The 26,700-nt window shown below is 26.1% G+C and overlaps 1 protein-coding gene across 26 annotated transcripts in view; it reads right to left on the bottom strand.

The window, feature by feature from the left end:
• The window catches only part of LOC107451236 (nuclear factor 1 X-type), a 92,905-nt gene extending 75,846 nt beyond the window's left edge, over window positions 1-17,059 (bottom strand). For 8 of the 26 annotated variants that reach the window (XM_043043062.3, XM_043043064.3, XM_043043070.3 and 5 more), the window contains exons 1-2: window positions 16,824-17,059; window positions 6,122-6,198 (exon numbers count right to left, since the gene is read on the bottom strand). Coding sequence is in view for 7 of the 26 variants with exons in the window: in XM_043043065.3 (XP_042898999.1) it covers window positions 6,122-6,157 (36 nt within the window). In the remaining 19 variants the exon portion in view is untranslated. Of the gene's footprint in view, window positions 1-6,121; window positions 6,199-16,178; window positions 16,777-16,823 lie in introns of those variants that run through there. The other 18 variants (XM_043043065.3, XM_071186192.2, XM_071186195.2 and 15 more) reach the window with 13 other exon arrangements.
• Window positions 17,060-26,700: the final 9,641 nt, after the last annotated feature.

Below are 26,700 nucleotides of genomic sequence, written 5' to 3'. Positions count from 1 at the left end.
ATAGAAACTACTCGACCGACTTTGCTCAAATATAGTATTTTGCCATGCAAAATTACATCATTCAAAAGTATGTGAGTAATTATATACCTTACAATTCAACATGTTTTTCGACCATTATTTCATAAAATAATAAATATTTATAAAAAGTTATATTTTGCATGGAATTATCCTTGGATAAACAAATATTATAATTCTGTACAATTATTATTATTTTTTTTTTCATTTCGCTTATTAACTTCTTGATATATGGGGAATTGAGCATAAAATAAAATAAACATTAAGGGGTTCAAACTTTGAAACACGCTCTTGACCAAGATATGGGGACCCTATTTCCCAGATTGTGGCAACCCTAATGTTTTGGTGTACAGAAATCCGAATCCGTCGTAAAAAAGGCATGTTTATTCAGAGAAAGTAAGTTTTTGTGTCTGATTTCGTACCTTAAAATATCGTCTGCACTAATGAATTAGCATATTTAATGTCATCCCCTCAAGCCATTAAGATTCAGTCCTAGAACGTGATGATGTAATCATATCAAAAGTTATTCTTGGTGATCAGTTTCTTATTTTGCGCACTGTACATACTATGAACCAGATAAAACCAGTTTTATTATTGCTTATGCTTGTTCCGCGTGAGACGCATGAAAATTAATTTTTTAGTCAAAGAAACGTTTTCGAAAAATCCATGTCTAAAATATCTTCCTATCAAATCTGAACAGAAAAAAACGGTTTATCAATGTTTCTGCTTATCCCCCGCACGTGACGTACCTTTTCAGATTTTTATATATATATATATATATATATATATATATATATATATATATATATATATATATATATATATATATATATATATATATATATATATATATATATATATATATATATATATATATATATATATATATATATATATATATATATATATATATATATATAGCTGGAAAATTTACAAATAGAGGTTATTGATTGTGAAAAAAATTATTAAAGTAAGTTTAATAATGTTAAAAATATTATTGTAGGAAGCATAATAATGTTAAAATAATTTTAGGAAATAGTATAATAAAAAAATTTATACATTTAAGCACCATGATGATATTAATTGTCTAATTTATTTTAACCCTTTCTAAGGCCGTGGTAAACATATTTACCACTACTATAACTTTGGTATGCCATTTCCCATGTAAAAATACATTCTTTAAAATTATGCATAAAAAAAATGGATACTTTACAATTCAAAAAATTTCGACTAATATTAAATAAAATATCAAATATTTACTAAAATTTATTTTTGTATGGAATTATCTTTAGAAAAACGTATTTTATAATTTAGTCCAAAATTTTTTCCAATTCGCTTAAAAATTCGCAAAATATTGTGAAATAGACAAAAAGTGGAATTAACATAAAGGGCCTAAATCAAAAGTTATCCAAATCCATTGAAAAAAGGGTATGTTTATTCAGAACATTTTTTCAGAATTCAGGTCAGATTACGTTTTTGTGTCTGATTTTGTAACTTAAAATATCGTCCACCCTAATTAATTAGCATATTTGAGGTCACCTTCTCGAACCATTAAGATCCACTCATAAGATCAAAAGTTATTCAGAGTTGTTCCTTTTTTTAGGGAGGGGGGGGGGAATATTGGATTTTGTAATGTCAAATATTGGATTTTGTGAGCAAAAACATGTATTAGAATGAAAACGGAAACATGGAAAAGTTTTACTAGAAGTGGTCCATAATACAACAGTTAATTTTTAAATCCCCCTAAATAAAAAGTGTGGACTTAAAGAGAAAAATCCAAATGTTTTTATGAAATGATGAATATTTTAAACAAAGTTTTGTGCAAGACAGAAAATTATTTTATTATTTTATATTTTTTATAACTAATAAAAAGAATTAAAATAAAAATAAAAATTTTAAATAGTATAATGCATTAAATTCTAATAAAAAAGTCATGACACAAATTTAAAGAAAATTCATGACAACGAAAATTAAATATTTTCCAAATTATTCCAAAATATAAATATACTTTTAAAAAAATGCATTTTTAAAATAAATTTTCATTCTGGATAACAGCAAAAATTTTTTACAACTGTATTTTTTAAAAAGTATTTCCATATTTCGTAATAAGCTTGAAAATATTGCATTTTTGTTATCATGAATTTTTTTTAAGTCTGCATTTTAATTTTTATCTTTGATTATAACTAATTATATTTGAATTTTACAGCACTTAGAATATTATTAAACAGTAAACAATTTATCAATAAATAGAAAATTTTATAGTTTTTTTTAGGAACTTTTCCCCGTGTTAGGGAATTTTAAAAACTATATCAAAACCACAAACATCAATCTAAACAGGAGAAGGAGAGAAACTGGCTAAATTGGTTGTCTGCAGAATTTTAATAACAGTTATAAGCAATATGCAAAATCAACTGCATGAATCAGGTTTTGATTTTGCCTTGCTTCATTAACCCTAATCTTAAGACTTATGTATTATATATATTATTTAAATTTATTAAATCTTAATAAAAGATATTATGTGCAGTTGAGCTGGGATAGAAATGCTTTAGGATTAATCAAAAGAATTTATGTACAGATTGTGCAACTCTAAAAAATTTTAAGACTGAACTTATTTTTTGACCAATTAACATGGTCTAGCGTTATTTAGCAGAATTTTTCAGACATTTATAGCTCACTTTGGAGGAGAATGAGCCATACATTATCTCAATGAATTGATTACTTTTTTTTTAAAAAAAAATATTTATTTTCTTATTTATTTTTTTACAGCAAACAAAACAAAACTAACAGTTAATCTTCGATCTTTTTACAACAATCTGTGAGTTACGCCACAATTTTTTTCTTAGAGTTATTCATATCTCAAAATATTTTTCACTTCATTATCACTAAATTTATATCATATTTCTATGTATTTAGTTTTTTTTAAAAATGATCTTATATTTTTTTAAATAATTTGGTAGAAAATAAAAGTTAATTTTCAAAACAAATTGAAAATAAATATTAATTGGTGGATGGATTTCAGTCCACTGATATTTTCTCAAGACTGATTTCAGTTCTCAGGACTGAAGAGTGGAACTGATGTAGATAAAGTATATTTTGATCAAAGAGAGGACGTTTTTCAAAAGACACAAACACATCTCCTACATTTTAAGTTAGTGATAATTTTTTTTAAAAACTTAATTATGAATCAGAAAGTTCAAGAACTGAATTGTTTAAAAAAACTAATAAAGTTATAATATAATTTATTAAATAAAAATAGAGTATATTATCTACATCAAAAATAGGAAAAAATCTTTTTTTACGTACTTACTATTGCATTATTCTATTGCATGTCTAATTGGAAGTTAAGGGGTGGAGAAATTAAATGATCCAAGTCACAAGTCTCAAAACCAGGCAATGCAATTAAATTTAAATACCATATATTTTAAGAAAAATATATTTTTGAGCCTAAAAAAATTCTTTTTAGCAAACCAGCTCATGTTTAAATATAATAATATGTATATCGAAATATAATCAGTACTTCAATGACAATTAAATAAAAATGAAGAGGTTAGAACAATAAAATGACAAGCCACTTTTCTTTTTTGGAAGGAGATATTTTTTTTACCATCCTTTGTAGTAGCTGTAATTTCTTTTTTTGTTTTTTTTTTTTCATATTTGGCGTTAAACAACCAACCCAATTTAGGGTTTATGACTACTAATGTTCAACTCCATAGCCTTGCCATTTCTAACTAATCCAGAAGACAAGGAAACTCCAGGAACAGTGCTCCCAGAGGTATTGATTTGTAATGGGAACATGTAGGACATGGACACTCGACAGATTTAACGTCCATCAGTCACCATTTACACGGGGTGTTTTCGGCTGGCGTGTATCGAACCCACAAACTGTTGGAAGTGGGCACAGTGCCCTACCAACAAGGCTATCCCAGCTGGAAGTTGTTTATTTACTACACACTAGAGCTGCACAATGGACTATTGGCGACAGTCTGGGAAACATCCCTGAGGATGATACAAAGACACGCCATCACAATTTTGATTCCTTGCAGAGGGGATGGTTCCCCTGCTTTGGTAGACGACCTGCGTGCTAAGTTGAGCACTTTACGGTAGAACAGTTTAACGAGGACCGATACAGCACACCCACGGTCAATACGCAGGCTGATCAAAGTGGTCATCCACACGCTTACTGACCACAGCCAGTGATGCTTGACTTCGGTGTTCTACTGGGAACTGTGTTTACCACCCTTTAATAATGTTTCTAAACAATTGCTATACAAGCATCCAGAAATTTCAGTTCATACAAAATTACACAAAAACAACTTATTGCATATACAGAAATTGGGAGGGGAAGTTCCAGTCAAACATGTACTAAAAAACATTCGAAAACATTTAAATGTGGCTCATCATTATTTTGATCCAAGCGCTTTAAATATAAGTAGAAACAGAAAGAAAAAAAAACAATTTTAGGAAATAAAACAGCAACATAGTAATTCTTTTTGAAAACTTTAATATGAGTAATATAAAGGGGCTAGCTAGTTAAAAAACTGTCATTTAAAAATGAAATAAATGTCATTAATTAAACACTTTTTTTCCCTTTTTTTAGAACTATTCAAATAAATTAATTTACTATAACAAGTGATCTAGCATTATGGTATTTACAAAATTAGTGATTATTAGTTGAGAGTGCTAAAGCACCTCAAACGATTTTCTCCAGGAAAGCTTACTACAGTCAACAATTATATATTAAGGTAATGAAAATTATTTAACTATCACAAGAAATCCTTGAGAGTATGTGATAGGTTGAAGTATAACTTACTTAATAACTAACTATTTATGCATTCTTTTCAAAAATTTAGGTTAATTTTAAAATATTTATCTATGTATTCTTAATCTGTGTGAGATGCAGTCAGAAAAATCACTCCAATTCCAAAGATATTTAGGTAAATTGTTAAGATTTCCAAATGGATAAAGTATACACATAAAACATTTAATTAACTTAATGACATAGTACTTGTATTAAACTAATCCAATAAGCAAGAAACTGTAGTTAAGACTCACAAAAGATTTTTATATTAAGTATTTTAACCTTTCCTTCTCTCTCCCATCAAGATGGAAGGGCGATGTATCTCTCTCAATTTCTCATGCCTGCGACATTTCCAAGGTGACATGTTTAAAAGTTACACATCAAAAAGATTAAGACACTATTTATTATGCCTGGAATCATGCTTATTTCTCAATTTATATACCAAATGATAGTAGCAGACTATTTCTAATCACTATAGAGATAGTTAAGCTAGATGTCAGCCATCAACAAACATGTATATTCGCTATTAACCCAAAAACTAAAAATGGATACATATATTAGTTTTATATAATTTTCTTCAATAAAAGAAAAAAATGCACATTTTATGAACGTTTTCTTTAAAATTATGCGACCATCAAAGGGTTAAGAGTATTCAACTGAATAAAATTGTAAAAAAGCTGAAATTCAAATATCTTTAATATATGAAAAGGAAAATAACAAAATCAAAACTAGTCTAAATTCTGTATTTTCTAAACATTCATTTATTTATTGATTTATGAATATATATTTTTACCACAGATTTTTACATTAATATTTTTACTCTCCTTTTAAACAGATACATGCCTTCTTTTGAAGTTTGTAATAAATTATTTTTTAAGTTAAAAGGAATTGAAGTCTAACTTTAGTGCAAAAAAAAAGAAGAAGAAATTACTTTTATAGTTTTATCAGTAATTTTAAATTTCTAACAATTATATCTTCGGTTATACGGCAGAGAAGGCAAAAAAAATGCCAATTTTTATACTTTTTGCCTCCATCAAGTAATATGATGAGAAATCAGTCAACTAATCCAAAAAGCACATAAGTTAACAAATTAGATTTCTTTCATATCATTAAAAAGAATGCAATGGTGGTAAATTCAATCATAAAATAAACTCATATGCTGTATTTAAAGAAAATTAAAATCAATTTAATAATGAGAATACAAAAAGTACATCAAAACAATTAAACCATGAATTAAAGTTGCATGAGAACAATATATTAAAAAAGATCAAACACAGTAACTTTAAAAATAAAAAAATTGAAGCATACCGTGTAAGGTTTCCTAAGATACTCCTCAAGACCCATCAATCTTAAAACATTTACGGGTAGACCTGAAGATAAGTTTCCTAAATTAAAGAAAAAGAATAATTGGATCAAGATAAATGATAACTTAAAAATAGCTAATTTACTCAGATTGAAGTTTAAACTTTACGGACTATCGTAATAACAAGACATACTTAGAATTAAAACAGATTAGTAAAATGATAATAGAAATTAAAGATTTATACAATTTTAATATTTTTGACAGTTACGTAACAATCATATGAAATTGTGACAAAGGAGGATGGGGTAACAAGAATTGTGATTTGGTTCTCCTAAGAACATTTAAACTCAGCAAATTAAATAATTGCAAGCATTTATTTTTTCATCTAACATTTATTTTTAAAAAAAAAACACAAATAATCATTTTTTCATGCCCACAAATATCATTACACTTCATAGATTATTCTTAATAAAATTTAAAGAATAATCTATATTGACAATGTTTTATTTCTAAACTGTAAGACGTAAAATAACGAGAGATCAGGATATGGCGAAGTATGACACTAGGTAACAAAAGGGGTGGAGGTCAAAAATATTTTTTTTAAAAAAGGTGACAACATATATAAACATTCCCTTATCAGAAGAAAATACTTTTTTTTTTCCCTTTATTTCAAAAAGAAAAAAAACTTTTGCAATGAAAACTTAAAAATTTGGTTAAAAACTTTTACTTGGTAATCAGGCTAGGAAAAATCATGATACAAAAATTAAATAAAAATCGTATTTTGTTTATCTAAATAAGAATATTTTAATTTTTTAAATATATTTTTCAATCAAAGCTCTAAAAATGTATTGGTAATAATCAATATTATTCAAAAACAATATTATAGCTAAGATATTCAATGTTTCCACCTAAAATGGTTCAAAAATATTATTTACTTGCTACAAGTTAAACACTGAATAAAATCATAATAACATTCCAGTTCAACTCTCTCATGAATTGTGAATAAATTTTATTATTTATTTACACTTAACTACATATGGAGGAAAGTGGGGGTAAAACCAAGCAGCATAGATTTGAAGGTCTGTTGAAGCTTAACTGTTCAAACTAGAAATAATCAGATTTAAACAAGAAATTCATTCCTGAAATCTCATTGATGTACTACTTTTTTTTCATAAATGATTTTTTTCTAGAAAAGGTTAAACCATCCTGTCTTACCCCACTAATGCAGTAAATCCAGTAAACATGTTAATTCCATAAGAAACTTAGAAACATTAGAATTTCTGTGAAAAGGCTGACATTTCTACTTAATATGACAAATTAAGAAAATTATGTACGTAATTTACATGCAATGTAGTCAAAACCGTACTCAAAGGGGGTGAGTCAAATGCCTGAGGCCAGGAATGCTGAGGACCCTACCAAATTTTTTTACAAAAAAAAAAAAATAAATAAATAAAAATAACTAGTTTATTAATTAGTTTTTGAAAAAGAAAATGATAGAGAATATCTTTACATTTATATAAAAACTATGATAATGAATAAAAGATTTTCAACAATTCTACAAAATATGAATATAAGACTGTTTGTTTTTTGGGAAGGAGTGTGCAATTAATACTGCCATGGGGTCAGTAAAACCTTTGATCAGTCCTGGATGTAGTTATCTTCTTCCTCTGCAGATTCTGTAAGCCAAGCATAGACTCACATAAAGGGGTTGAGGGCTAAACCGGTCTAAACCAAGAGCAGAGATTATCAAAACTTCAACAAACAAAAAAAAGTGCATTTAATGGTCTAAATCTTATTGTTTGTTAAGGTATGAATCTGTAGTAAATGTATAATACAGTATTTAACAAAAAATAACTTGTTATAACTAAAAATAATTTAGATAAGCTGGACCAAAAATGATTTCTATAACTGTGATGACCGATAAATAAGGTTTAGAAACAAAAGAGCTTTAGAGAATTGACAGAGTATAACAAACTTATCTACACAGACAGACGCTGTGAATTAATCAGCAGCGACACACAAATAGGTTCTTTTTAATGTGTAGTAAAGTGTTATTCAGAGTTTGTCCACTAGAAAACAGAACTAATTTCAATACAATCGAGGTACCCAGTCTTACTCCCACTACCCGATTTTACCCCCACTCTTTTCTACAATTAGCTTTAAAAGAAATACTCACATTTAAATAAATTTAAAACTAAATGGGCACTATTGAAACAAGTTTATTAAAAGCAAATTTGTTTGATAAACAGAAAATGGAAAATTATAGTTTAAAACTTACATGACACTTTTATCCACATTTGGTTTCTTTAATTATTATTTTATTTAGAACGTCAAATACATTCCCCTTTCATTTTTTGCTTAGATAAAACCGTTATTAAATATAAAATCAGACTTAAAAAAAGAAAATAAACTAAAAAGAATCACAACTTGAAGAATATATTTACAAATCATAGAGTGAAAAAAAAAATTTTTGATTTAAATTAATGCTTTAAAAAAATCAATTAGTTTACAGCAATGTTTGTTTTTTAAATCATGTGATTTAAATCCTGCACGCCCTGCTGTTAATCAACAGAATTTCTATTATTCATGTAGGGTAAGGTGGAGTAAAGTGGGCATATTTTAAAAAAATCTATTTTTCTCCTCTTTAATTGTGATAATTTGTTTAATATTTGTTTAGATATTTACTGGAATTGCTGCAAGCATTTTTATTTCATTTTTAGAAACATATTGTTTACAAACTATCTTTTCATGATCAACTTCTAGAATACATTAGTTTAAGCTGTCTGTGAACTTTCTTTGAATAGCATAAAAAAAATTAGCAAAAACCATTAATTTTAGTTCAAACTGGTGGAGGGATATTCAAAAAACAAACCTACACAGAAATTTAAGAATAAATTTTAAAATTCTATTATTGTTGTCTGAAATGGGGTAAAGTTTGTATATGGTTAAAGTTATGCTTCACATTAAATCTATATGAGTCCAATGTACATGAAATGCATCAAAATTTTCAGTAAAATAAATTTAATGACTTGGTTTTAGGGTTTTCTTTTTTTAAAAAAAGCTTCATTTTATTCCCACTTAACCCCACCTAATTTTATTTATCCCACTCAATTTCAGGAAGAAAAAAAATCTAACTTTTCCAAGTATACCAGGAAAATTTCAATAAAAATCCAAACCATATTTTATCTATACCATGCAATTTTTCATAAGCCAACTTTGATTATATTTATTTGTAATGTCAAATATTAGATTTTGTGAGTAAAGAAATATCATTGAATGAGAATAGAAGCATGGAAGTTTCACTAAAATGTGAAATTTTTACAACAATTAGTGATGTTAGAATTTTTAACTCCAATTTCAACAACTGATTACTGTAAATGATAATTTTGAGACTGGCTATTTTCTAGGTATAATGTTGGGAGTTTTCCTGCTTTTTTTATTATTAAAAAAATTGCAATTTTTGCTTACTATTTCCTGTTTTTAAGACAAAATAAAATTCTCTAACAATTCCAGATTTTCCCCCTTCTCCCTAACCAGTAGGAGCCCTGATAATTTAATGATTGAGCAGTACAAAATTTACTTTCCATTATTCATTTCATTCTTGATTTCTTTCTTCTCATAAATAAATAAATAAATAAATAAAAAATCTGACAAAACCAGATGGCAGAATTAAAAAAGATAACAGCAAAATAGCTTAACTAGTTTACTTAAGTTTTAAAAAAAATAATAATAATTTGAAGTAAACATGATTTTAAACTGATTTTTATTGTGTTTAAGAGGATTAGCATAAATATATGTTTGTTGAAATATCCTACACACTGGTTTTAGCAACCCACAAAGAGAGAGTTGTGAAGGTCATAGGAAGAGAATTATGATTGGGTTGTTTCAATAGTGAAAAATTATTCCTTTGTATAAATCTGCTTAGTTTAACTGGCTAAAACAAGCATTCAATTAATTCAAAAACATCAATTATTCAAGGAAGTATATATTATGAAAATCATACAATTTAAATCATTTTAAAACCTATTTATAAAAATAAATTTAAAAAGTAAAAAAAAAAATTTATTAAATAGTAAACGCAAGTTGAAGAGGACAGGGTGATCTTTAATGCTTACCCTGAGTAGAAAAATGAAGCATAAATGTATACAAATCTTAATTTACATTTTCATCCAACATACAAACTAGTCTTGATGGTTTTAATTTTTTTTTTTTTTTCATAAAATTGTGACCTTATAAATAATATATTTTAAACAAAATTGTAAAAAATTCATACTATGAATAGAAATAACAAAATACAGACAGTTTTCTTGAAAAAAACTTAATTATAGCACGATGAGTTATTGTTATTTTACAAGCACTGCATAGTTAAAATATGTTTCAATTCATTAAATAAATTTAGATATTTGAAAATGATTTTAATATTGTTAGATTCAAAATGGGCCAAAATTTTGTATAAAAGTGAATAAATAAATTTAAAAAATTAATTTATGATTAGTAATAATTTAGTTAAATTAATTCAATTATAATAAAACAAAACTTTAATATTTAAACTGTTTTGATTGTTATGTTAAACAGGAAAATTATTTGATTATTTTGGTCAACATTTAACTGTGTTCTCCTGAAGCATTTTTAGATGGACAGCCTTCCCTTTGATCCCTATAAATAAGCTCTCTTTGCCCTTTGTGTAAAAATAAATCACCAACCCTTAAAAACACTCTTTTTTATTCATATTCCAGTTTTAAGAAAAATTTATTATCTGTTAAAATAATAATTTTTTTTAACGAAAGCTTCTTTTTTTTTTTAATAAAAACCAAACAGCTAGATCTTTTCTATAACAGGCCAGTTTAATAGCAAACCTAGTTTCATGACTTGAGAACTGCCCCCTCCTTTTTTATCAATTTTTACTCACCTCGGTAAAATAAATTAATTTTATTACTCATCCCCCTGGTGTAGGAAAGCCAACACCAGGTCCAAAAGACCCCATCACCTATGAAAATCGAAAATCTTCTCCTGTTCAAATCAAACCACAGCTCCTCCAGGAGTTGCCGAAACAATTAAGAAGGTGAGCAGGACTAACGGGAGGGGAACAAAAGCAAAGAGAAAAATATTTAATGTTATAGTTTTTAAATTGAAATTAATTTGAAAAATCTTATTAGTTAAAATGAGAAGAAAATTATCATTGTTATAAAACTCTCAATATCTTGAACATCCATCGTAAAACCTTATTATGTCAGAAAAAATATTTTCCCCCTTCGCATTACACACCCACCTAATATTAATTTGAATCCCTATGTTGTTTGAATCCCTATTTGTTAATTTGAATCCCTATTCTTTCCCAAAACCTTGTTATGTGGAATGGTTTATGTTTACGAATATGAACGTGTTTACGAAATAGAAAATGAATTTTTTCAGAAAAATCACAATGTAAGTTTATTGTAAACAAATTACTTTATATTTAATACATAATTGTTTTTGTCTTACTTTCAAAAATAAAATTATCATTGTGGTATTTAGACTTAGAATATATTTTTTTACCTTATAGCATATATTCAGTTGTGAAGTTATCTCGGAAACTCACTATCTCTAAATTTTTTAGCGTGCCTTCAACTTTGAGACATCGAGAGTATACCACTGTATTTAAGTTGACTGTAGAATTTAATAACATGCTCAACTAAATATTACTAAAACAAATAAAATTTTAAAAAAATAATAATAATAATTCAAATCAGGGTGGGAAAGATTTTGCCGCAGGTGGAAAAAACCATGGTAAATACCGGTAAAAACCGTCCTGGCAAAAACAGGTTTTTGTCAAGCAAGTTGACAAAAAGTGACAAAAACCTATATTTTCCAAGATGAGAGGACAAAAACACATTTTTGGTACAAAATTATTCCTAAAATTGAAATATATACTATAAATATAAATAATTACAAAAAAATTAACAAAATTATTATTCCATAATTGAATGATAATGTAATAATATATCATTTTAGTAGTTTAAAACATTATTGATTGGAAAATTTGTGATTATTCTCTTCTTTCCAGTGAAATGAACTTATTTTAAATTAATAGTTATATATAATTAAAGCATAAAAATAAAGCATAAAAGCATATATGATTTATAATATAAGCATATATAATTTAAAGCATAAAATATCTATCAAGATATGAAGTTAATTATTGTACAAATAATAATTTTTTCTAATATAGTAATAATAATATTATACAAATAATAATATTTATTTATTTGTAAAAAAAACATTTATTTAAGGATTCTAAAATGAAAAGAGGTCAAAAACTTTCAATATTTTAAAAATTATTGCTTTTATATTAATTATTAATATGTAAAAAAAAAAAATTTAATGTAATGTATCAAAAATTATTATTCCTTATGATTGATTTAAATTTGTTTCAAGTATTTTGTAATAATATTTAATCAGCAATTTAGATAATTTGGTTTTTGCCGGTTTTTGCCACTGTCCTGGCAAAAAACCCTTTTTGTCGGCAAAAACTCCAACCCTGATTCAAGTACTTATCAAGTAACAGAAATAAACAGGCCTTAAAACTAGATCTGTGGAGGAAAAAAAATCCCTGTGGGTGTCATACCATTGATTGCAACACATTTTAAAATTTTTAAGAAACATGAATAAATTGTACACATCTATTTATTGAAGTAAAATAAACCAAGATATCTCCATTTTAAAAAATAAATTTTATTATGTCACTTTTTAATATTGTGGCAAATAAGAAGAAATATATTAATAATAATAATGGAATTTTTTTTTATAACTATATAAAATATAACTGTAAAATACACTTTACAATTAATATGTTTTTAGCATATCTACTATTCAAACCAAGATCTCTCCTTTTTAAAAAACAAAATTTAATAACGTCACATTTTAATATTGCAGTAATTAAGTATAAATATGTTAATAATGATAATGGAAATTTTTTTATAGTTTAACTATATACAAAATATTACATTTTACAATCAATATTTTTCGGCATATCTACTATTTTACACATGCACTACACAGATGTAATAGGAATTGAAATAAACATAGCATATTTACAATTTATTCAACTAACATAATTATAAGGGATATATAAATTATAGTAATTAAATTTTAAATATATGATTTTAAAGTCTTCTGCACAGTTGGATAAACATTATATGCATATAATGTTTTTTTTATTTCCACAACATAACATACAGACATACATTTAATTTGATTACTACTTAAATATATGTACTATAAACATTAGATACAACGTAATATCTTAAAACTTATTATATTAACAAAACTATTTTATTTTTCGTTAACTTAAGAGAAAAAAATTTTTTATTGGTAATAAAATATAAAGAGACAAATATTAAAACAATATTTATGTTTTTGTATAATAAATTATTAGTATGCATAAAAATAAAATTATTTAAAAAGAGTTACATTTTAATATTTTTACATTTCAGTTTAAACCAGATTTAAAAATCAATACAAAAAAAAAATACTCTGCATAATATATTGGCAAATCTAGTATCAAGGTTTTATGGAAAGATTGTAAAGCACAAAAAATAAAAATAAGAAAGAAGAGTAAATTAAAATGCATATTTAAAGGCACTAGAAAAGAAATTAGCCCAGACTATGTTTAAAACAATGCTAGCTGAATAAAGTTCTCAGGGTTATAATAAAGTCTTCAATTATAATTTGTTAAATAATTTCAGTATAAAGTCACTAATAGTAATGTTTTATATTAACTATAAACATTTTAATAACATTAAAAGTCAAGATCCAAAAAGGTATTTCAAATCATCTACCTTACAGAAAACCTACGTACAGGAAGAAAATGGAAAAACCCAGATGAAATTGGACGAAGTGAAAGAAAGTACAACTGACTATTGCAACTTTTACCCGATAAACATTACAGTAATAGCCTAATAAATTAAATATAATACCAGAATAACAATTAGTGTTGTAAAAAATAAAATCTAAAGGCCATATCTAACAGTTAAGTGTAACTATTCATGCTATAACAGTATTTGATTTTAAAAATTAGTATGCAATTTATAAATGGAAATTCAAAATGTGATTTATAGTAAAGAATAATGTGCAAATTACAAATTACAATCAACGAGCAATGAATAATTAGTATGCCATCCGTTAATTTAATTTTACAAATAAAATCTTATAATTATTTATATAATTAAAAAATTATGGACAAACTTACCACTTTACATAAATCATTTAAGGATACAAAAATTTTAATTTCAAAAAAAAATTGGTTTAAAATTTAATATCTAATTATTTCGCTTTTTTATCTAAAAATAGACATAATAAGATACTTTTTGCGCAATAAAAACAATAATCATCTGTCTAAAATTTCAAGTACGATTTTCAGATAATTTGTTTTAAAATGTGAACATACAGCCTCCCTGTATTTAATATTATTAGGATATCACATATTTGTAATAACAACTTTATAAGGAATGATATCAATAAAATTAAGTTAATGTACCACTCTAGATTTTCATTGATAAACAAATTGCATAAGAAATTGCTTAATTAGAATAGGATGTAAAGTTTGAAAGAGATTAAAACAGTATTATTACCTTATTTTTCAGATCATTGGCTGTATTTTTGACAGCTTGATAAAAATAATAAATTCACACTATAAGTTCACACTATAAGAAGCTATAAGTTCAAAACATAGCTAGCATTACACAAAATCAATATAGAAACTGTCAAAGAATAAACTTATTTTTGTATTGTATGTTAATGTAAATAAATTTTCGTAAAATCAACATTTTTCAGAAGATGCTAAAATGCAAGCAAATTCTGACAACAAAAAAATTAATTATTCACAAATTAATTACTGAAAATATATTATAATTGTCTTAAATTATATTTATCTAGAGGACATTCAACCAAAATAATGGGATCCTATTTCAGCTTATGGGTTATCCTCATATTTTGGTGGTTAATCCAGTAAAAAATAAAAGGTACTCAGTTTATTCAGAAAAAGTAAGTTGTGTCTGACTTCGTTACTTTAAATTGTGCCTGCACTTATTAGTTAGCATATTTAAGGTTAGAACCTTGAACCTTTAAGATACACCATAGAATGTTAAAATGTGACCATTAGAACAAAAGTTATTAAAGTGACCCCTTTCATATTTTACGTACTACATACACTTGTATTATGTTCATGTAAAACTGTGGAATAAATATAAAAACTCTTTTTTCATCAAAACTTGTATAATATTCAACATTTAAAATAAGAAATATTAAAAGAAATTATAAATTAAGAACTAATAGAACAATAGGTACTCTAAAAATTATAAAAAAATAAATTATTGAATGAAATAAATAATGCGCAAAAACAATAAATCAAGATAAGAATTACATTTTAAACATATTCAAAAAAATTGTAAGTTAACATAATTGTACCTTTTTTAATATTTTTCTCAATTGGATAGCTTAATGTAGAATAGAAAATGTAGAATAGAAAATTTGAATAACTTAATTATGTCTATTTATTATTATATCACATTGAACAATTCAATTGAATGTGCAGGAGAAAAAAATATCAGCAAATAAACAAACCAGAGATATATTAAAGAATGTTTTTGTCAAAAGAAATGATATTTATAATTTAAATTCTAAAAATTCTATAAAAATCAATTGATAAATATTGCATTGAATAAATATGAAGATTGGATTTATATTTCACAACATATTTAGAAAAAACAATAATAAACAAAGTTCACAGACACGAAATGTTTAATTTTTGTCTTATTTGAATAATTTTAATTTATTGTCAGTCAAATAAAAAAATGTGTTACAAAAAATTTGAATAGTTAATTTAATCATTTTCGTGGTTTAATAGCTTAAATGTATTACCAATTTAATAGAAAAAGTAATTTAGAAAATTCGATTAACTTAATTATTGGCTTATTTAATTAGTTTAATTTATCATCAGTTGGATAAATTGTGTCGAAAAAAAAGACCAACAAATAAACAAACCAAAGAATGTATAAAAATGCACTAAACTTTACTTTCACCTACATATAAATAAAATTATCTTTTGCCGGTGCCTGATTTAAAATTTACAGCTTAATTTTTTTTCTCTCATTAAGAACAACGAGTTAGAAAGTAAATACTAAAGTTCACGATACATAAACATGACGATTTGTTCATCACATCGTTTTCACTACCCCCATTCGCCATTTGAGACGTACCCGCCTCTGACCCAATCTCATATTTATGAGTAGAACCCATCCGCAATTTCAGCACAAGTATTTTCGGGCGTGATCGTCTTATTAGAATGTCTCATGTTAGGCGAGAAAGTGCCTGCACGCCACCCATACATGCATTGAAACAAGTACCCAGATTCACTGTCAAAACACTTACATTAAACGATCCGCAGTACTGCAGACGATATTCAAAAATTGCAATGTTTACATCCTGTTTATGATACGCAGCTGTAAATAAACGGGCTTTTCCGTATCAATCATATCGTTATTTTAGGCTTAGAATACCAAAAGATAAGTTCGTATTCATCTGCAAGCTCGAAATGGAAGGAAAATAAGAAAGCTTCGCAGATTTCGCTTTCATCTGGGACGGACGAATCGTAGTTGAAAATTCGCGATTCTATTTCTAGACTACCTAAGCAAATAAACCAACAATGTAAATGCAAAATCAGTTACTTACCATTTCTTAGTTTCCTTTTCACCTACTCCTCCACATTTCGTTACTCTTCTCTCTCGCACAGCCCGCGACTTTACTGTGTAGATGTGGTTTATTCAATGGCAAAAAATCAATCACGGTATATCGATCGATAGTCAAGGGTTCTCCCAGTAAAGCGCGTGCGATCTCGACGGTGAGGTATATGTTCTCAGCTGTGGCGTAGTAAAATATTTTTCCTCTCTCTCGCGCGATTTTGGCTCAGAGGATCCAGCGCGCATGTCAATCAAACTGACTCGACCAATGAGAAGAGCGAATAATGATCATCTTTTATCCCACTTGAAAAAACCGCCGTTATTTCGGAACGGGAGGTTTTTGTTTTGAAAAGATGTTCTGGATTTCTTAAACATTTAACAGGAGAAAGTGGAATTAAAACTATAATAACGAATCTTTTTTAAAAAATAAACTGTGATATTAAGAATTAGAATTTCGGAAAAGAATATTTTTGTTATAGTTTTCGATTTAATCATGATTCTGCTTCTTCTCCTATTGAAAAAGCATAAATTTCATTTTGTATAAGAAAAAGATAACTATAATTACATATAGATTCATGTTCAAAAGGAAAAAAATAAATGGAATAAATTTAATTAGTTAGTCATGTTGGGATTGTGTATAAAACACATACTTGTGTTTTGCAAATTAATTTTGTACCCAAGTACTGCGTTTTATTAAAAAAAAATGACAAATTTTTGCGTGATCAATTTTAAAATCAGTGTAGAACTTTTCTTTATTTTTAAATAAATAAATAGAAAAAACTTTTAATTGAAAATAATTTTTTTCCGAAGTTCTATTACTGTTAATTATAAATAGATTTATTTTAGCAAACGAGAAATCTTTTAAAATACTTCTGAAACATTTATATTTTTTACTAAATTCTTAATCTTTTTACGAAACTAATTTCATATTTTATCTATATTTTATGAATATATGTATGTGCCTTATATTTTTTTATGCATATACTATTTGTTAAATATAAAACATTTTGCTTGTTAATTGCATATTTCTCGAAGCTTGGTATTTTGAAATAAATGATACCTAATTTTTAAATGAACAATTTGGAAATACGCGTTGTGTTATTATTTTCTCTATATTTATAAAACTTGTACGGCTACATTTTGCTTTGCTGCGTTATGTTATGTTATATAATTATGTTATATTGTATGGTCATGCTTAAGAAGACGCCATACCACGGTAGAAACTTTTCGTTTCAAATTCGCTTCCCCCTTCATAACTAATTTAAAGTAAAGAAAAAGTGAGTTAAGACAAACCTAAAGTAAGCCACGAAGTTTCGATTGCTGAAAAAAATAATTAAAAACATAAAAATGGAAGCAAATTATTGGAAGATAACACACATTATCTTTACTTTGAGTTTTAAATTAGCTATGGAGGGAATGATAATTTGTAAGAAAAAGTTTCTCTCGTGGTATGGCGACCTCTCAAATTGATGTAAAAGAAAGTAGAGGGAGGGAGAAATTAGACGTTGCAGATATATTCCGCAGGGTGCGTAGCGTTTTTGAAAAGTGCTTAAAGGTACTTATTTTTAATTTACGTTTTTTAAAAGCTTTGAAAGATGTTTTTTCAATTGCGAGTTTGCAAAAAGTGCTTAATTTTTTTTTCTTTTTCAAAATTATATTTTTCCTTTGCGTATCGCCTCAAGTTGCGAAAAAATCATGATATTAGCTATTTTCCTTTCATTATTTATCAGAAACTAGTTTATTTTCTTAAATCGCGATTATGCAAAGTTATTGAAAATATTTTTACATTTTGTTGATTTTATGTTAATAAATGAACTTTGAAAAACAGAAAGATTTTTTATTACTGTGCATATTCTAATTTTTCTTTTTAAAAAAACCTATTAAAAATATTTTTAAAGTGCTTAAAAATGCTTGAAAGGTGTTCATTTTTTGTTAAAAAGAGTTTGGCTACGCACCCTGTTCCATTTATATTGAAATTTTTAAGAACATAAAAACCTTAATTCAAGAGAGATAGAAACCATTATCAATTTAGAATAATATATCTTTAAGAGAATAAAAGTCATGAATGATCCCTGGAATTCATGAATAAGTCAGGTTAACGAATAAAATTACTTCTCATTCATTTTTTTCCTTACTGAGCCACAAAATCTGCAATCCTAAGTATAATTATTTTTTTCAATTGCTTAATTATTTTTCTAATCGAGGTAATCGTTCATTTCAACATGGTTTACTTATTAACAAAATGTACTTAAATTAAATTAAAATAACTGTATAAATTAGGATCGAAATGTTCCTGTTTTTGTGAAAAATATGGGAGTTTAAAAGAAAAACAAAAATGAATGTTTAAGTAATCACGGGGGTTGGTGGGCCAAGCTAACAGGAGGGGATGGAGGCGGAAGATCAAAAATAAATCTAAATAATTACTTCATAGCTAAGTTTTTATTAGTGTGAAAATACAAAATTATTCTAAACAAATACTTAACGTGCAAGTAATTATTGAACGCGACTTAAATTAATACTAAAGACTACCTAGCAAAATGAAATATTACAGATGACCATAACGTTGCATATTTAGAGTGGTGCCTCGTAAGAAAAATAATTATGGAAACTAAACACTGCTTAAAAAAATTTTAATTTATTTGAGTATTACATTATTTAGTTAAAAAGTTTGACTTATTCCATTAAAGTAGAATTTATTTGACATGAAATATATGATATTCAATATCTTTTGTGCCCACAGAAAAAAATTTTTTTAATTAATTTATAAGCTCAGATTATGAAGGAACTTCTTCAAAAGTTGATATAAGTGTGATTTGTCCTACTAATTTTATGAAGTTTGAATTCAAGAAGACATTTATTTCAAAATTTTTAGTCAATTTATCAATTAATCAATTATGTTTTAATCAATTTATGCATCAATCACGTATTGTACAGTGCACACAAAAAAAAGTAAACACCCTGAATAACTTTTAATCTAATGATTGTATTTCCATATCCGAGGACTTAATATCAGTTTTTCGAGGATCTGATCTTAAATATGCTAATTAATTCGTGCAGACGACAATTAGTTTAGACAGATTGATAGTTTAAACAGAAGAGAAGTAGACATTTTGGTCCCCTTATTATTAATTTCATTCTTTGCTTATATTTCAAGAACTTTTTAAGCAAAGCAAAAGTTTTGTGCATATAATTATAAAATATTTTGTTACTAAATTTTGAAGTTTTGTACGTTAAAAATTTGATTTATTGAGAATGATTCAACCGATATCCTGTAAACTTCGTAGTTTGTGATTTAAAATTACATACTTTAAAGTAGTGTGAAAATAGGTTTACCTTAGAAATCAAAATATTTCAACCGTTTTTAAGTAAAATAATAATAAAAAAAATATTAAAATTATTTTTTTACAAGGAATTAATTTTGCACTTTCGTAATTGTGTGCAAACCGGGTGTTAAAGGAATTTAATAATTAAGTACAAAAATTTTTAATTTCTTGAAAATGTTCTCGAGATATAGCGAAGCACGTAAAACTTTAAATTGCCATAAGGAAGTTCAAACTTTTGCTCCTTGTCCTGCTTAAACTAGTGGGACCATATTTTTCAGATTACAGAACCACCAATATTTTGAGGGTCAATTTGTCGGGAGAAAAATATGTTCATTCAGAGAAAGTTTTTATGTCTGATTTCGTAACTTAAAACATCTTCTTCACAAATTTATTAGCATATTTAAGGCTATGCCCTTGAATCTTTACGATTCAGTCCTAGTATGAAAAAATTCAGTCATTAGAACAAAAATCATTCAAGGTGTTCACTTCTTTTTAAACTCTATACATCAATTTCAATAAAAAAACATTATAAATATTAGTTAATTGAACATGAAATGTGATTATATTTATACCAAAGAGCGACAATCTTTTTGTTTTATTCAGCTAATGCTAAATAAGTTCGTGTAACTTTTATTAATTTAAAATTTTAACTTCTTCTTCTCACGTGTAAAAAGAAAAAAAAAAGTGAGACAGGAAATATTTTAATATTTTTTATTACTCAACTGATGATTTAAAAAAAGTATTGGATTATTTTATTAAAATTCATGCATTATGTGCAGAAAATATAAATGAAAACTTTTAATTTTCTTTTGAAAACTAGTACTATCTTCAAATAATCTGAAATTTCTAAATCTTCTACTACAAATTAGAAAGATCTATAAAAATTCGAAATGTTCTACTTAATTTTTTAAAATTTCTTTTTAATCAAACCAATAAGTTTTTTTTAAATAGTGCAATTTATTGGTGTACGGAAAATTATATATAAAAAAATTTTTCATTACTACTTCCAGAAATACAAATTTTTCCTTAAGTTTATTTCAAAAGAAAATATAGATTGATACAGAATACGGAAATAATACGGCATTTTATAAATAATTTTTAAATAATTTTTTTAAATTGTGTCATTTATTAAGCTAATTATTTGTATTTGCGTTGCATACGAATCATTTAATAGCCACATATTGAAGTAACTTATAATTTTTACTATCTTCTTCCTCTTATTATTATTATTATTGAAATGCAAATATGTAATATATTCTGTATACATCAAAATACATTTTTTCTAAATAGTAATAAGGCAGTCAATAGTTCTTTTTTCCATAATTAAATAAGTTTTGTGATGTGTGGGCAGTGGGTATCACGAATCAAAACTGTGACAATCCAATTAACATAAGTAATATTATATTAAAAAAATCCTTATATTTAAGCATTAATTTTAATCAGCTAGCTTTAATCATTGTCACTTTACTAATAGTCTTAGCTGAAACTAATATTAAAGATTGACCATTACTCTTTACTGCAGTAAACGCCTGGGTGAAACTTTCACAGCAAGAGGAAGGAGTTCTCAGCAAAGACAGTTTTACAGAGTTGTTAGTCCAGTTTCGACATCTTCACCCCGATCTAGAACTGGGCGAAATAAATTTGAGTCTTTTATCGGGACAATGTGCTTATTAGCAGTAATAACTTACTAAATGCACTTACTAGCTTGTACATATTAGAATATGCTTATTAGCATATATTTATTAGCATATACTTTCAGTATAGATTTATTAATATACACCTATTAATGTAAATTTCCTAAGCAGATGTCCTATTCGCTTTAGAATAACTTCAACAGAAAATTATTAAGTTATCCGACTACATAAAAATCGGCAATTTCTGCAAAAATTTCGATTTTTTTTTTATTATTATTATCCATAATTGAACTTAGATCATTAGCTTTCCCAGACCCTTTAAAATTTCTCCGATTTTTAGAAATAAGATTACAGTTGTTACTTCTGAAAATAAAACTAAAATTATAAATTATTTTTATTTATTTATTATTTTATTTGCTTGTTATTTATTTATAATTTTATTTATTTTTTTATTTATTTATTATTTATTTATTATTTTATTTATTTTTTTATTTACTTATTATTATGTTAGCGATGTTTTGAACTTGAAGCTAAAGTCTAAATGTGAACATTATTGTCACATTATTGATTTAAAAGAAAAAAAATGTCTGAAATTTATACCTTAAAATTTGTTGTAGAGCATGACAAGAAAAATTTGTTAAAAAATTTGTTGTATTAAAATTTGCCCTTATTTTGAAAAACATAAACTTCACTTTAAATTTGTAATTTTAGGACCCCTACTTAAGAATTATAAAGTTAAAATTTTAATTGAGCCTTTTAAAAAAAAAAAATTCTTCGAAACCAGCCGGATACTTTAAGAGTTTTGTTTATTAACTAACTCCATCAAGTTTATTTTATTAATAATTTATTTTTTGATTCACTCTCCAAATTTTGATTTTTATTTTTAATTTCATTTCATTTTATTTTATTTTAATTTTTATTTTTTCAATTTTTCTTTCCAATTTTATTTTTAATTTTATTTTTAGATTTATTTTTTCAATTTATTTTTTCAATTTTATTTTTAATTTTATTCTTAATTTTATTTTTAATTTCTTTTCTTTTATTTTTATTTTATTTTATTTTATTTTATTTTATTTTATTTTATTTTATTTTATTTTATTTTATTTTATTTTATTTTATTTTATTTTTATTTTATTTTTATTTTTATTTTTATTTTATTTTATTTTTATTTTTATTTTATTTTATTTTTATTTTATTTTTATTTTATTTTTATTTTATTTTTATTTTATTTTTATTTTTAATTCCTTTTATTTTATTTTCATTTTATTTTATTTCAACATAATCATTGCTGTGTGATTTATTGCAATAAAACCATCACGCAATGGTAAATATTAAATATTTATATTTGTATGAAAGTTTAAATACTCAATTGCGAGATTCCGAATACGTCGGTAGTAATAATGTCGTCTTAAAAATAGATATTTTAAAAATGATGTGGACATTGCTAGGCCGGAAGTAAGACAACTGTAACAATTGCTGAGAAAACAATTAGAAAACGACGTTAGTTTACGGCGGCATAGTCAGGATTTAAGCACGTCAAAAAGTGATTAGTCGAATTTGAAATTCATGTGTAAGTAATAACAATCATGTTAAAATATTATTTTAAAGACCATGGGAAAAAGACTATAAAAATGAAAATAACTACCGAGTAAATGGTCGTAAAATGATATGGATTAACAAAATAGTAGTTAATAAAGCACGTCAAAAAGTGATTACTCAAAATCGAAATTCGGGTGCCGAATCAAGATTGTATTAAAAATATTGAAATTTGAATAACTTACAAAAATGCTGTAAAAACCAAAAATAGCTAAAATAAATGCTAAGAAAATGATCCGAAAAAAAAGACATGGATTAACGACGAAATAGCCATCAGAAAATGATTACTCAATTTTTAACTTCGGGTGTCGCAATATTATCGTATTAAAAATGCAGTTTGAAAAATCACGTGGAGATTGCCTAAAAACCGATTAATAAATATCTAAAAAAATGATCGAAAAACAATGAGGATTTACGATGGAATGGGTCGTTAATCGAGAGCGTCAAAAAGTGATAGCTTTAATTCGAAATTCCCGTGTCGTAATAACATTGCATTAAAAATATCGGAATTTGAAAAATGATGCGAAAAAAGAAGGAAAAACCAGCGAAAATTCAGATCATCAGAAGTTATTAACAAATTTTGATAATGCATTTTTTGTTACTAACAATAGGGTTTTTTTTACTAGCAATTTGCAAGGCGACGAATTCGCACCCTGATTAATACTGTTGCATTTAATATCATATTTAACTAATTTCTACATTTTATTTCGTGCATGCATTTATTTTCAACTACAAACAAAATTACATTTAAATATTCCCTTTTTTTTATATATATAAAACATTTTCTCTTAATGCATGTGGGAGCATTTTTATCCGAACTTTATTTTATCCTTGCGAACTAAATTTTAATAAATCGATTTAATTGTTAGAAAATGCCTGTAACTTATGCAAAAGTAGGCCAAATTTATTCAAAATTATACAAAAATTTCGTCTTGATTTTACTAAAACGATTAAATTTTTAGAAAAGGCTTCTTATAACCTATGCCAAAGTAAGTGAAACTAGCTTCGAAATTATCAAAAAATTCTTTTTAATTTTACGATTGTAAATCGATTCAGTCGTTAGAAAATGCTCGCAAAAGTAAGCCAAACTAGATTCGGAACGATCAACTTTTTTATTTTTTATTTCATCCCTGACTAAAATTTTAAAGCACAAAGATAACAATCTATTTTTTAAGCTTCGAAATCGAGAATGTGATCTGAAATTAATAACACTAGGGCACAATTTTTTTCTTCTTCTGTTTAAGAGCCTTTTTGACTGTTCTTGAATACTTTCGTACAGCTGATTTCAAACCTGCAATCGGTTTATCTCTCCAAGCTACAGTTTTTTTTTAATGATATTTTTAAACTGTTTTTTGTCGAAATGTACAAGTTTGATAACGTTATACGTAACAGGGGTGGCATAAATAATGTAAGAAACGTCTAGGGGAGATAAGGCACATCACCAAGATTAAAATTGCTTTGTAACCTATGCCTGAAAATGTCTTGTACACAACGTTAATAATAAACTATTTCATCGTGTGCTTCTGAACAGTTTGTAATAGGGCAGCGCCCCTAGCTGCGCAAGGTGACATTTCCGGACATGGGCTGCTATATAGTTTTAATCCTGATAATGTGCTTAAACTGCCCTAGAAGTCTGTCACAACATTTACGCAACCCCCTGTTTCCTATAACATTTTTTAACGTGTACATTTCGACAAAAAATAGACTAAAAATGTCATTTAAAAGAATCTGCAGCTTTAGGAGAAAAAACCAGTTCCAGAATTGAAATCTGCACACCCGAATTAGTTGAGATCAACTGTTTGTATAAATGCAACCAAAAATTTGTTCCCCAGTGTAATTTCTTATAGGACTAAAAAACATTTCTTCAGATTATGTACATTTAATGAAACAATTTTAATCTTATTTCTATCTCTAGCAATCTGGAGCGTTAATTAACAAGATAAAGTGGGTGCTAAAAAAACGTTTATTATTTCGCTATTTATTTTGTTTGTTATCTCTATTATAACATAAAAACATAATGGTCTAACACAGTTTCCCATTGTTGTCGTTGCATTTTTATTGGCCGGAAAATCACGTAGAGTGATCCAGTTTTCCCTCATTTATTTCCATATTGTTTTGGTTGTCATCAGCATGAAATTAATGAAAGTTATAAAGGTCTCAAAGGTTTTTCTATAAATATTTTTGTATCCGTAATTTAAAATTATTTTCCAGTACTACTAATATTATTACGCTTTTGATTTAAGAGTTTAAAACTATAATAATTGTTTTTTATTATTATTATTATTATTAAAACGTAATTCTGTGCTACATTTTAAGATAAAGTAGTTATTTAAAAAGATGTCAAATCTTATTAACTGTTTTACAATTTTTATTTTTTGTACAATCTATATTATATAAAACGCTAATACGTACGTATGTATGTATCAATAAAACCGATGATATTTCTTTTCTCGCGCTGGCAACAGTTTTCATTTTTAATTGACGGATTCGGCGCGCAAGAGCACGTAGTGAGCATCATATGGCTAAAATAACCAGAGTGAGCATTATCAGGTTGTTCAATTCAGATTCATGCACTAAAAACATGACAATATTTAATTTAAACTCAATTAGGAATTAATTAATTAATTGAAGTGAGAATGCTTTAAAAGGCCGCTGTTGAATTGATATTTTTCTACTGGGAGCTACCTAAACGTCTAAAAAACGTTTAGGTGTTTGTATTGAATGCCTTGAATTTTTTTATATTTCGCGTTTATTTATGCATTGAATTTTCACGCTTTAAAATGCAGAATTTTAGTGAAGCAATATTTGATAATTTATTTTGCTAATATGTTTCTTATTTAGCTAATGTTTTGATTTTTTCACCATGTGCAATCTAAATAGCTAATATACTTTTTTAAAAGCCAATAAGAACATTGGTAGAATTCTTCTACATAAGTACAATACTATGTCTTTGATGATAAAATACTATGTCTTTGTGCTAGAACATTGTGTTCATTGACGAGCGAGCGCAGCGAGCCATGGTTCACGGCGTGAACCACATAGGATTGCGTAGCAGTTCTCGGGGGATGGCGAGCGTTAGCGAGCAGGGGGCGGAGCCTCCTAGTTAATAATAATATTATACTGTTATAAATTACAGTTAAAAAAAATTGGTTAAATGATTTATAACCTAACAATCAGCTTCGTGCACAATATGATGCAAGCGAAAATAGTATTTAATATATCCTCTAGTTTGGTGAGCGAAAATATTAAATAACGGTTGTGAAATCTCCAAATTTGTTAGAACAATATAATGTTATAACAATATGAATGTTATTTT

Source organism: Parasteatoda tepidariorum, chromosome 9, assembly GCF_982258835.1.
Source record: "Parasteatoda tepidariorum strain Cologne lab strain chromosome 9, Ptep-v5.0, whole genome shotgun sequence".
Classification (NCBI taxonomy): domain Eukaryota; kingdom Metazoa; phylum Arthropoda; class Arachnida; order Araneae; family Theridiidae; genus Parasteatoda; species Parasteatoda tepidariorum.
Note: the sequence above shows the minus strand (reverse complement) of the source record. Positions and strands in the feature narration are given on the sequence as shown.